Source organism: Gavialis gangeticus, unplaced genomic scaffold (assembly GCF_001723915.1).
Source record: "Gavialis gangeticus isolate Ggan-Ray unplaced genomic scaffold, GavGan_comp1, whole genome shotgun sequence".
Classification (NCBI taxonomy): Eukaryota; Metazoa; Chordata; order Crocodylia; family Gavialidae; genus Gavialis; species Gavialis gangeticus.
Genome location: NW_017729024.1, coordinates 80,143,631 through 80,156,109, shown reverse-complemented (window position 1 = coordinate 80,156,109; position 12,479 = coordinate 80,143,631). Strand labels below are relative to the sequence as shown.

The 12,479-nt window shown below is 42.2% G+C and overlaps 1 protein-coding gene across 1 annotated transcript in view; it reads right to left on the bottom strand.

The window, feature by feature from the left end:
- Window positions 1-8,019: 8,019 nt before the first annotated feature.
- The window catches only part of LYRM7 (LYR motif containing 7), a 33,221-nt gene continuing 28,761 nt past the window's right edge, over window positions 8,020-12,479 (bottom strand). Inside the window, exon 5 of the mRNA XM_019517291.1 lies at window positions 8,020-9,017. Coding sequence (XP_019372836.1) covers window positions 8,941-9,017 — 77 coding nt within the window. The 3' untranslated portion in view covers window positions 8,020-8,940. The remainder of the gene's footprint in view (window positions 9,018-12,479) is intronic.

Here is a 12,479-nt window from a genome sequence, read left to right as displayed (position 1 = left end):
GGAGCTAGCTCCTGGATGTGTAAACAGAAGCTGCTAACCTTGTCTGAGATTACTCTCAGCCCCTAGCAGACATTAGTATAATGGTGTGACTGGGATTTGACATAACAAAACCTGTGCTCCTGTTGGTATGACTGGGCTATGACATAACAAAACTCATGTTCCTGTTGTGCCAGACATGCATGATAGGATCCACAATTTCTGGGCTGGGGCATAAAATTCCTCAGATCCCAACAGCATGACTGGCAGGGATAAACTAGGTCCCAGAGCTGCTACCATCCTAATTCTAGGATTCAGGCAGAGGGCAGCTGTTCCCCAGACCTTGGAACTTTCCAGTGCCAATGATCAGCTGATTCCTGGAATCAGGCTGGAGGCAGGCTTGGGTCCAAGTTGGCTATTTGGGGCTGCCCCCACCTCAGTTCCAGCAATCCACTTGTTAGCACTGGAGCAGCTCTGGATCTGGGGTACATACCACATGTTTAATGTAAGGCACCATACAAATCAGCCAGAAAGATATTCCAGATATAGTAAAGCAAACACATACAATGTGGAAATGGTTGTGGCTGGTTTGCCATTTTCTTGCACCATACATTGACTGAATATATGGCATGTTGCAATTTATGGTGCAACAAATACCTACATTGCTTCATAAATGTAGTGTCTGGCAAGACCCTAAGGTAATATTTTGGCCCTAGTATAAGACTGTCTCTCTCTCATTTTTTTAATGTATTTAGTCTCACTCTCTCTGTAAAGCAAGAACTGCTATTTTTAAGGTAGGAAACAGATGCACAAAGACTAAGATCCTCAAAGACAGGCACCTAAACCTGCTTTCACTGCAAAAAGAACTAGATCAAGCGCTGACCGTAACTACTCCTTTCCTTTGCTCTCTCCTTTTCACATTTTTCCTCTACCCTCTTATGCCATAAATACACAATAGCCCTTTAATCTTCAGTTATTTTGCAGATTGGAGCCACTAGTTAGAGCAAGGCATGGTGAGAGTTTTACATTTATGGTTGAGATATTATGTGAAGTACCATGTGGAGCACCCCTCCTTTTTATTATTTATTTTTCCTTCTATGAATTTTAATGCACTCACATTCTCATTTATAGTTTCACACTTTGGTTTTCCTTTCATCACAGTTTTGCATCCTTTGGTCAAACTCATTTCTGTTTTTGAGCAATGACATGACCGGTTTTATAGCAGAATCTGTTTGCAAGAAGCCTCCCACAGACTTACTGGATGACTACAGATTTCAAAAGGAAACCACTTGTCTGTATTCCCAAGATCAAGATCTACATTCAGAAATCATTTCTCAAGGAATCCTCTCTTTCAGAGACCCTTGCTAACAGTGAAACAATTCTCTCCTTTCTTTACTATTTTGTTAGATGGGAGATATTTCTCCATGTGGTGTTTACTGCGACATGCTGATCAACCTGCTCAAGGAGGCTTGAGATAAATAAAGCATTACAAGTTTTGTTAAATGGAAGATCACATTGTTTGTGCTGTGGTGTAGTTAGGTATGCGAAAGCAGCAAGTTCCTCCCTTCTCCTTAAATACATTGTGCTTCCTGAACCAAATTTTGGCTATCATAAAACCTGTGCTACACATCCTGAAGGACAGATTTCAGGATGTGTCTCTAAATTTGTCAGTAAGAATTCTGAAGCACAGAAATGAAGCCTGTCAGAACAGACTATGTGTGAACATACAGATAAAGATCTAGACACAAAGTGTGCTGTCTTATCAGCAGGTGGGCAGCAAATGGAACAAAGATTTACGGTAAATACCATACATGTTGAGAATAGGAAGGATAATGAACAATGACCTTTTGATCCTTTTACCTTGTTCAGACACAATCTATCAAGAAAAAAAGTGCCATAAGGGTCAAAGTCTCTTCTACACTAATGCAATTCTGCTGCACAGAGGTATAAAATACCCAGGAAGGGAAGCAAATTTATCAGGTGAAAGGGGTCCTTTAGCAGGTGAATCAACCTCTAGGTCTACTGACCATGCCTCTCAGCAGAGAGTAGAAGGCAGTAGCTGCAGAGGCCAGTGCATCCACAGGAGCAGTGCCACTGAGCAGACCTGCCATCAAACTAATCTGTGAAGGAGGGTGTGTTCGCTTTCTCTCTCTCTCTCTCTCCGATTCCTATAAATCTTTTCCTCATTGTACGCAATGTTTACTTGGGCCAGTCAAGAATTTGGCCTTTGGAAAAGTGAGACAGAAAGTAGAGGAATATCTTCTATAAAAAACAGGATGTAAAGAGTGTTGCCTCTTATTTCTTTCTTGGACATGGAATAATTTAACAGTGCTGAAAGAAAGGAAAAAAATTGCAGAAGTAGCAAATTATTTAAAGAAGGTCTTTCCCCCTCCACCTCTGGCCTTTGTCTCTTTAAAAAGTCCAAGAAAAAATGTTTAAAAAGAATGAATCCATCTGTACAGATAAAATCTTACATAGGCCAAAAAAAATAAATCAAGGAATTACAGAGATTGGACTTCTATGTTACCCTGCACACACAGATGATCAGCTATTAATGCTGATAATCTCTCGTTCATTCACAAAAGGGAGACTGAGTTTTGACTGCCAAAATAACCAAAACTTTGGCTCGCTTGACCTTTGTACCTGTGAAATACTAACCTTAATATCTGATGAAGAATGCCTTGTATTCGAAAGCTTGTTTAACTTGATTCTAGCAATACAGCTGGTCCAATACAAGATAATCACCCAAAGAAAACCTTCCCTCTCACATAAACTTAATAAGAAATTCATGTTGTACTTTTAAATGTCTCAGTTAAAATTAAAGATCAAAGTATACCAGAGCAGATTTAACTGCTGTTTTTAGGATAAACTGTATTTTCCATTGCAAATAGTTTGGAAAGCATTATCTCAGGCAGGGAAGTACTAGGACTCAGCTCTTCCTGTAATGGTTGGTCAGCCTTTATTTTTAGTTTTCAATTGTCAGTATTTTTTTCCCTTTTGTAAAGGAAGCAAAGGAACTGCCAGTACTGGAAGCTAAATTGCCTTATTTACAGATCCAGTATGATAGAAGCAACACCATTATACAACAGTGAGTGTAGTCCAGTACTTTTGAAGACACAACAGTTGATAAGGGCACAGATAAAGGCAGATGCTCTAGAGTTAAGGTAAATTAATTCAGTGAAGTTATGATGATTTATACCAGTTGAAGATCTTTCCCAAGGTGCTCAGCACACAGGAGAAGATAAAAAAGACCTCACAGCATGAGACTTTTAATGGTCTTTCTATATAAGCTATATACAGTATTATACTTAGCTCAGAAGAAATTAGAAAAAACTTGTTTCTCTAAAGGAGCTGAAGCTGGCTTCCAACTCAAATCTTACTTATGAAAACAAATCCATTCATAAATCAAATCTTCCACCCAGATGTTTTAGGAACTCTATGAACACTAAGATGTAGTAAACACATTATAACACTTTTGTTCCTAAGTCTGAGAGAGCTCTTATGGACAAGATGATAGAAAAAACCTTGCATATTGTAATACCATTGGGTTAAAGAGGGGGAAAAAAGGAGCTCATAGTCAAAACAAGTTTAAATTATAACCTGGAAATTTTTCCTGTTTAAAAAAATTTAATGCTTGTATTAAACCCATGATACACACAAAGACAAGATTTCCTGAAAAGAACACAAGGCTGGCAATGGATCAGTCTGCAGTAGATTATGTCAGTGGTTCTCAACCTTTGGTACCTTACGTACCTGCTGCTGATCGACACGGCAAAAGCGAAATCGGAAGTACCACCATGGCACTTGCAGTTTCGCCGCCATGAGCTAAGTCCCACTTTTCCCACCGCGGCCCCAGGGCAAAGCAGCCTGTGTGGGGCCTCCTTTCCTATCCCTCCACAGCACACTGATGCTGGGGAGTGAAAGCCCCAGTGCACTGGACACAGGGGGAGGGGCGGCAGCTGGAACTTCTGCCCTGAGCAAGCGAAAACCAAAACGCAGCACCCGTGTACCCCCTGCCTGTGTCTTGCATACCCCCGGGGGTAAACATACCATGGGTTGAGAAACACTGGATTATGTCAATAGGTCAACACCTTAGATTTAAGTACACACAGCAAGATGGCATTTGTTCTAGCAAGCATTTCATAAGTATGACTAGTCACTGCTCTGATTGAAGCTTTTATAGACCTACCCAAGGTAGTATGAAATTAACTTGGGCGGCATCACTCACATATAACTCATTAGGGCTATAAGAGCCCCATCCCCTGAAGTTGGTGGTTAGGCCAAATGATACTCAGTGATTTCATATCACTGTGCTATCATTACCCAACATACCTAATTAAAAAGCTAGTTTGGGTATACCTGTATGAACTGTAGCTACAGCAGCATAGACACAAATCTGAAGCAGACAATCAACAATCATTCCAATTAATAGCAGAAGTTCTTCTATTTGGCTATTAGAGGTTCCTTTCATTTTCTTTAAATAATACAGGTTTACAGACTAAACTGCAACTTAGAGATACCACCGTATCTACCCCATATCTTTAAAAAACATTACGGGTCATCTCTTTTAGGGTTCTGGAAGGCAGGCATGCAGATGTTATTGGTTTTTAAAATTGTGCAGTTCCTACAGTCTGTTAAAACAAACAAACAAAATCAGTGGAGGACGCTGAATCATACTGATGTGATTATAACAATCTTAGCTTCCCTGGATAAAGATAGATCTTTCTCACATGATTAAGTACAGCACTATACAATGCTCTGGACACAAATGTATATTCAAGCAACTCAGTCATTGCTGAGAGAATGCATCAAAACCTTTCTTTTTAAAGAACAGACTGCTGTGTCAAGAAAGGGTTTGCAGCAAGAAGGAACCATATACTATATTGGCTGATTGAAGTACCTGTGGTGTGGGAGAGGCTATTGGGGAAGGAGAAGGTCTCACTGGGGGGCCCACTTCAGCGTGGGTACCCTGGCACCAGAGAGGGTGCAGTATTCAGGGTGCACAGGCCCTGCCGCCAGAGAGGGAACAGTATTCAGGGTGCACAGGTCCCAGCACCAGAGGGCGTCATCATAAAAGGCCAAGGTGGCCTGGTGGTTGCGACTGGGAAAGTGGAGGTTTGGGGCCACTACCTGGCTTTGACCTTGCAGCCCCCAGACTGTGGGGCCAGTGGATGGGCCTCTGGGCCAGGGAGGCTAGGCTCCAGATTAGGGCAGAAAGGAGGGTCACGAGCCTCAAGACCACGGAGCTAGAGCCTCGGAGTCAAACCCTATCGGGTAGGTTTAGATGGGGAGGCATAGCTAGAGAAAGATGGGGGTCAGGGCCCGTGGTGGTGTACAAAAATACAATAGGCAGTCTCCCATCTACAAGAACATCAGTATAATATTTCCCATCAAGATGTGGCAGGCGAGTAGAGAGCGAGACACGTGGAACCTTAAAAGGGGACTCCAAGGGCACCCCACGTAGGGCGTGGATAACAGAAAAGATGGTGCTGAGGAGGGCGACCTGTTACAGGCGAGAACAACTGATAATGAAGAAAGCTACCGAACTTAAGTCATTTGTGTGATTTTTCTCATCTAACCACTTGAAATTTCAGTGTCTGTTGTCCAGGAGTGTGAAACAGCAGGAATATGTAATACTCATGCAGTAGAACCATAAACAGGCTGTACAGAAGAAATTATTACAATCCTACTTCCACTAACTCCTATCAATTTATATGGTAGAAGCCTGGAACCTTTATTTTCAACTATATTATTATTCAAGCAAGAAAAATATACAATACAATAAAAGCTGTGTTAACCGGCATTCTACTAGCTGGAATACTCTATTAACTGGAATTTCTGGCTGGCGACCACCACCCTGCGCTGCCACTACTCTGTGCGTGGCCGCTGCCACCCCCCACCCCCAAGAAGGTTGAAAACCCCTGCCTCAGATAACTGGAATTTTTAGATGCCCAGAACCCCTGTTCCCCATTCGTGCCAGTTAACACAGCTTTTACATGATATAGGAAAATTGAGGTACAGAGAATACCTGCAGAATTCCAAACCTGACCACGTCTGGAATACGATGCAAGATTTATATTCTAAAATGTCTTGGTATTTGACTGCCAGGTACGTTCTCCCTGCCTATCCCTTATGGTTGACTCATCCATCTCACTGACATTTCCCTAATTGGGACACAGAATAAATCATTTATTCACCAACATCAAATGGAATGACCCTGCCTTGAGCTGGGACTTGGATTAGAGGACATCCTGAGGTTCCTTCCAGGCCTATGTTTCTATGATAAACATAAGCAGATTCCACAGGAAATCAGGGCTATCCATGAAGAGATCTAGCACCTTCTCAATAGTTCTGAGGTGTTTCAAGATCAGCAACAACCACAGTGTTAGAGCTTCCTCTGTCAGAAGCTGCCATCTTATGGATGAAGAGCTAAGGGGAAGTTCCACTGAAAAGAAAGGGGCTACTGGCAACTTAATAGAGTTTTAGGGCTGTCCAGATATTCTTCACTGATATCAGTAAGTTCACAATGCATTTCTCCTCCAGTCTTAAAAAACTTTAAACAGGCAACTGTCACAGAAGCTGATCACATTTGTAGACAGGAAACTGAGGGCTCTACAGAAGGTGCCCTTGAGGGATGCATCTCAGGGACAGAATATGTACTCAGGAGACTACAGTCCTCCAGCATAGTGAGCTATTAATTTATGACTGTGGGTGAAATATAATTTTCTGTGTACATTCACCACCAAAGACAATGGCAGAAACTGTTGGATCACATCTAGTCAATCTCTTCCCCAACGCAGGGCTGTTCTACTTCCATTTACTTGTACTTTGTTCAATCTAGTTTAAGAATCCTGAAGATGGAGCTTTAAACATGGACAGACTTAAGTATATTTTTATATCAGCAATAATCACACTGGAAGCATACTGATCAGTTTAAACAAGGGTTGGCAGCTTATGACCCATGAGCTGAATCGGGACTGCAGTGCCATTTGATCCAGCCCGTGGACACTGGACTTCAGTGGTATTTAGGAATGAGGAGCTTTGGCAGCAGCTGCTTTCCCCCACCGACATGGGGAAAAGTGCTGGCTGTGGGTGCTCCCCACAGGCTATTGTGGGCATTTCCCCCATGATGCAGCTGGGAGAAGTGGGAGTGGTAGCTAGGTCATACCTGCCACCTCTGACCTGAACTGGATCAATCCGGCCTGCTGCCTTAAAAGGTTGCCGACGCCTGAGTTTTATAAGGTTGATTTCTATTACGAGTAATGGATAAAGACAAAACGAAGCATATGTATAATAACAGAAGAAGAACACATTTAGAGTCACTGGACACATCTACACAAGACACTTAATGTGCAGAAGAGTAATTCTACTATGCATTAGTGCAGCGGACAAAGCCCGCATACTGTCATTACAGGCACTAAACTTAATGTGCCTAATTACAATGCATTAATGAACGTGTAGATGTGTCCAGAGTCCCCCAAAAAAGATTTTCGCTTCAACGTTGTGCAGCATAAAATTTACTTTAATATCATGTAGAAGAGTGCCATCTACTGTTGCTATGAGCAAGTTCTTATACTGCACAATTACAAGGTTCCTATCTACACTTTCATCAGGGTTAATTCTTACTCAGATTGAAGTCAACAGGCCCACCATGGCTAATGCAAGAGCAATAACCAGATGGCTTGCTTTAAATAAAACAATCTAGGTTTAGTAAATTACTCTAGATAATATAGGCATCACTGAAACAAGTTATTTGACACTGAATTTTAGATTGTGTTTCAAATATAATAAAGTTTTCAAATGCACAACTACTTTCTAACTTGCTAAATTACGAAAGGCAGCAATCTTAAGTCAGGGCAGAGGGTTTTTTTTTGTGTGGACAGTTAGTATTATTACTATTCATTTCAAGAAACTAAATAAATGGTGGAGGTATCTTTCTCTCAAAATTGAACTTAAATAAGAATGAGAACCTTGTCTGCCTATGCTTAATGACTTAAATTTTAAATAAAGCATATCAAGCACACATCAGTCGGAGGTTTTTTCCTCATTAGAAACAATGAAACCAGGTCATTCTAATTTATTATGCTCTAGCAATAAGATCCATATATATACTTGTGATACTGCCATCTGCCACTTCGTAACTATCCTGTTTTTGAGAAATGCCTCTGTAAACTAGTCTATGATCATAACATGCAAGTCTATTAGCATTATGATCTAAGAATCAATGTAGTATGACTTGTTGGGAATGGGCAACTTTCTATGCTCCCCAGTAATTCAAATAATCCAAAATAGTATTTGCATGTTAATGATCAACAACAGACCCACTTCCCCCCATCTGCAAAGGTTGAAGAGAATTTATTTGAGGAGCCTCAAATCAACCTCTCACACACTAGACATACAGTAAAGTTATTTCAGAAAACACTGGTGGTGCAATTTATACACTTAAAAGGTAACAATATCCCATAGCACAGTTTTTCACATTGTCATTTTGTAGCAGTGTACCTTTGTTATTGATTTTACAAATACATATTTTTAGGGCTGCAAGTTGTAAAGTCTTTCTGTAAATATTGTTTAGTTTCGTAAAAATCCTGAATTGTTATGAAATTTTTATGTACAGCTTATCGGAAATGATAATAGCCAGTGCTTGCAAAGATAATGTAGCATACCTAGTATATTTTTAGAATAAAATATAATTTGAGTTTCTATGGAAATGTAATCCCTTACAGTGAAGCAAAAGGTCATTCAGAAATGAGTGACATCAGTCTTGTCTCTCAAATATACCCTCCTAATTCTGAGTATAATCAGTGGATTGGTTTTAATCTTTATTTCCTAACAACAGGATTCAATATTTTTCTAAATTTAGTCTGAAGGGAGACATATCAGGTACCTGTTTTCAGGGATTTCATTATAGGAAATTAATCTTGCTCTGAGAAAAAAAAAAGAAAAGAAATATACTTTATTCTCTCAAGGTTTGTGTTTTTGTGTTGGCATGTCATGATAAGGAACGTTGTCTAGCAGCAGATCTTTCCTGGGTATAAGCACTGCAACAGAAAGAAAAAGATCTGTAAGAATAATATTTTACTGTAATGATCCATAAAAATATATGGCATTTATCATTTTTACAAGCAACGGAGCAGTTTACTACAGAGCACATAGTTTTAAGGTAAACCTAAAAATAGCATTATGGTAATTTTTTAAGCCACCAAGACAGCATTAACATTTTACCTCCTGTGCATCAGAAGGTCTCCTCCACAAAGTTCACCTTTTTGCTGTTAAAAAATCTCTGAAAAATCTTTGAAGTAGCACATTTTCATTGCAACATTCTTCCACTTTTTGCAAAACAGAACAGCAAATTATATTAATTCCTGGTAAACCCAACTCAGGTGTTTATTTAAATTTTCAAATATATAAAATTAAAATTTAAAATGAAGCTTTCAGACATTCACTTGAGGACTTTAACCTTTAATTATGCTAGATTTGCTTTAAAAAAAAAGACAGGAAGAGAAAGTGCCAGATGACATTAACTGTTTACTAAGTTTTCACAAACAGCAGGAGAGAGTAGTGTGTCGGATTCTGTTTGGCTGTGCACCATGTTATCTGCCCATGGCTCAGAAAAAGTTCTGACCATCTGGCTCCTTGGACATCCATGTGGGAGTTCTGCACCTGAGGGCTGAGAGATTTGTGCCAACAGCACAGCTATAAGCTGAAGTACAATGGTTGCAAACATAACTCTGTACTTTGACTATTCAGGTAGGTACTAAAGGTACAGTAAACCTTTAAAATGTTCCAAATTCCATTCCATGTGTGTAATGAGCCACATTATATCCAAAGTATGCTGTTTTTCCATATATTCCAGAAAAGGGAGGAAATTGCTTCCTTTAAAGCTGCATTTCTTTTGAAATTTCTGGTCTTCGTACTGAAAAAGTATTCAACACATTTCTAAACTGAATAATATTTTGTGTTCCTAGCATAAAGGAAGCATTCATGACCTAGCTCATGTCTGTCTTTTCCTCTACATCAGGAATGTGCGCATGAGAATGAAATACAAGTTAAAAAAAAATAGGAGAGAGGAAGTAACAGAAAAAACAAACAAAAATTGAGAAAAAAAGAATACCTAGCTTCTTTTATCAAAAAAGCAAAGTTTTGTATACACACCTTCTGTCACTATAGCAAACCTAAAGTAAAAAACATCAGGATGCATGACATGTTTGGTATATAATGGAAAGATAAGCTCTACTTATATCAGCTTGTTTGGCAAAATAAAGCAAGTTACACACTGTGAATAATTTGACTCGACAGGCTGCACAGAAACGTCCTACAGAAAATATCTGTTTAGCAAAATTGTCTAACAACATAAAAACCCTAGCTGCAAATCTGCTTTCTTTATTAACAAGTAAGCTTCAAACCTATTAAGCCGATCTTTTTAAAAACATACTAATTAATCTAATGATAGCTAAGTATCACTTTGTGTCATAATTTTAAATAAAGAGAATAATATTGCTGAAATACATCTAAAGCTAAACTTACAACAGTGTAAAATGACTCCATCTGTTTAAAGGAAAAAATATATTGCATGTTATACAACACTCATCTTCCCAAGCTCCAGTCCTGGTTTTGGACTTTTGATTTCAAGAAACCTCATTACATTACAGTTATTTAAGAAATGTGAGATTCCAAACATGCCCTAAGTAGCTTATGGGTTGTCAGCTATAAAAGATATTGGTGGTAACTCAGTCGTAGTCGACAGCTATTAGGGCTGTGAAAAATGTCACCGGGTGTTTTGTTTTGAAGCTGTTTTGAGCTCGAAACAGAGACATCGAAATGAATCAAAAGGCTTCGAAACAAAACAAGGGCACTCTAAATGTTTTGAAAGTTTCAAAACATTTTGAGTTTCAAAGCCTGGCTTACCTGACTTCAACGCCAGTCCCAGGTGGCAGCGGTAGCATCCTGTTATCCAGTCAGCAGATCCATGGACTCCCACCCCTGGGAGGGCTGCGGGGCTGTGCCGGACTCCTCCCAAGGGTGCGAGGCCCTGGATCTGTGCACCAGATGACAGGAGGCTGCTGCCTGGGACCAGCGGCAGCAGCAATCTTCCCTGGCACTGGGCGTGGGCTGCGCCCAGTGCTGATCCCAGGCAACAGCTTCCTCTCATCCAGCGCAGATCTAGGGGCTCGCACCCCCAAGAGGAGTCTGGCACAACCCGGCAGCTCTCCCAGAGGTGTGTGCCCCCAGATCTGCGCCCCAGTGAGAGGAAGCTCACCCTGCTCGCCCCACCTGGGACTGGCACCCCCCCTGCTCACCTCTCTGCCTGGCTCCAGCCCCACCACATGCTCCGCACAGCTTACCAGCATCAGCAGCCGCACTCTTGGCCTCCTGCATGGCAGAGGGCAGCATGGCTTCACCCTAACTGCCAGGTATCTGCTGCCTCTATCACAGTACGCTGCTGCTGCCCAGCTCGCCGTGGTACAGCGTGGGACCATGTGCTTTTGGGAAGCTCTCAGCTATTACCTGGGGCTGCGCGCCACTCGCAGGGACCACCAGCCACACTGGGCCACATCTTGCGTGCACAGAAGTGGCACGCAGGGCTCGTGCATGCAGGACCTCGGCTGGTGTGGCCGGTGGTCCTCATGAGTGCTGCGCAGCCCTGGGTAACAGGCCAGAGCTGCCTGAAAGCACATGGCCCTGTGCCGTGCCACGCTAAGCCAGGGAGCAGCAGCGTGCTGTGGCAGAGGCAGTGGATAATTGGGGGCTAGGGCTGAGCCACGCTGCCCCCCACTGTGCAGGCAGCCAAGAGCACAACTGCTGATGCTAGTAAGCTGTGGCGGGGCTGGAGCTGGGGGGGGAGGGGGCGGGAGCTGGAGCTGTGTGGGGTGGCTTGCCCCAGGTGGGACAAGCAGGCTGAGCTTCCTCTCATTGGGATGCAGATCCAGGGCCTCTCACCCCCAGGAGGGCTGCCAGGCTGTGCTGGACTCCTGGGGATGCGATCCCCCAGATCTGGGCTGCATAAGAGGAGCCTCAGGCGGCAGCAGCAATCTTCTCCAGTGGTCTGCGTGGGCTCCACCCAGTCCCAGGTGGCAGCAGCAGCCTCCACCTCCTTTCATCCCACTGTAGGTCCGGTGGCCTACAGCCCTGGGAGGAGTCTGGCATAAGCCCCACATAGGAATGCGAGCCCCCGGACCTGCGTTGGTTTGACCACTTTGAGGGGCAGTTTCTCAGAAACCTCTGCATCTATCTCCTTGAATCTTGGCAGGCTTCATGCCCTCAGAAGGGGCTACCATCTCTGCAATGTTCATCCAAATCAGGCAAGAAATGACAAAGTTTTAGGCATTTTCATGATTCCCCATTATAGCCTATGGGCAAAACATTGTAACTCGTTGAAACAGTGAAACAGTTTTCATAGTTTTATAGTTGGTAGGGTCAGAAGGGACCTGAGCAGATCATCAAGTCCAAACCCCTGCTATGGCAGGAAATAGTAATGGGGTCAAACAACCCTGGCGAGGCGT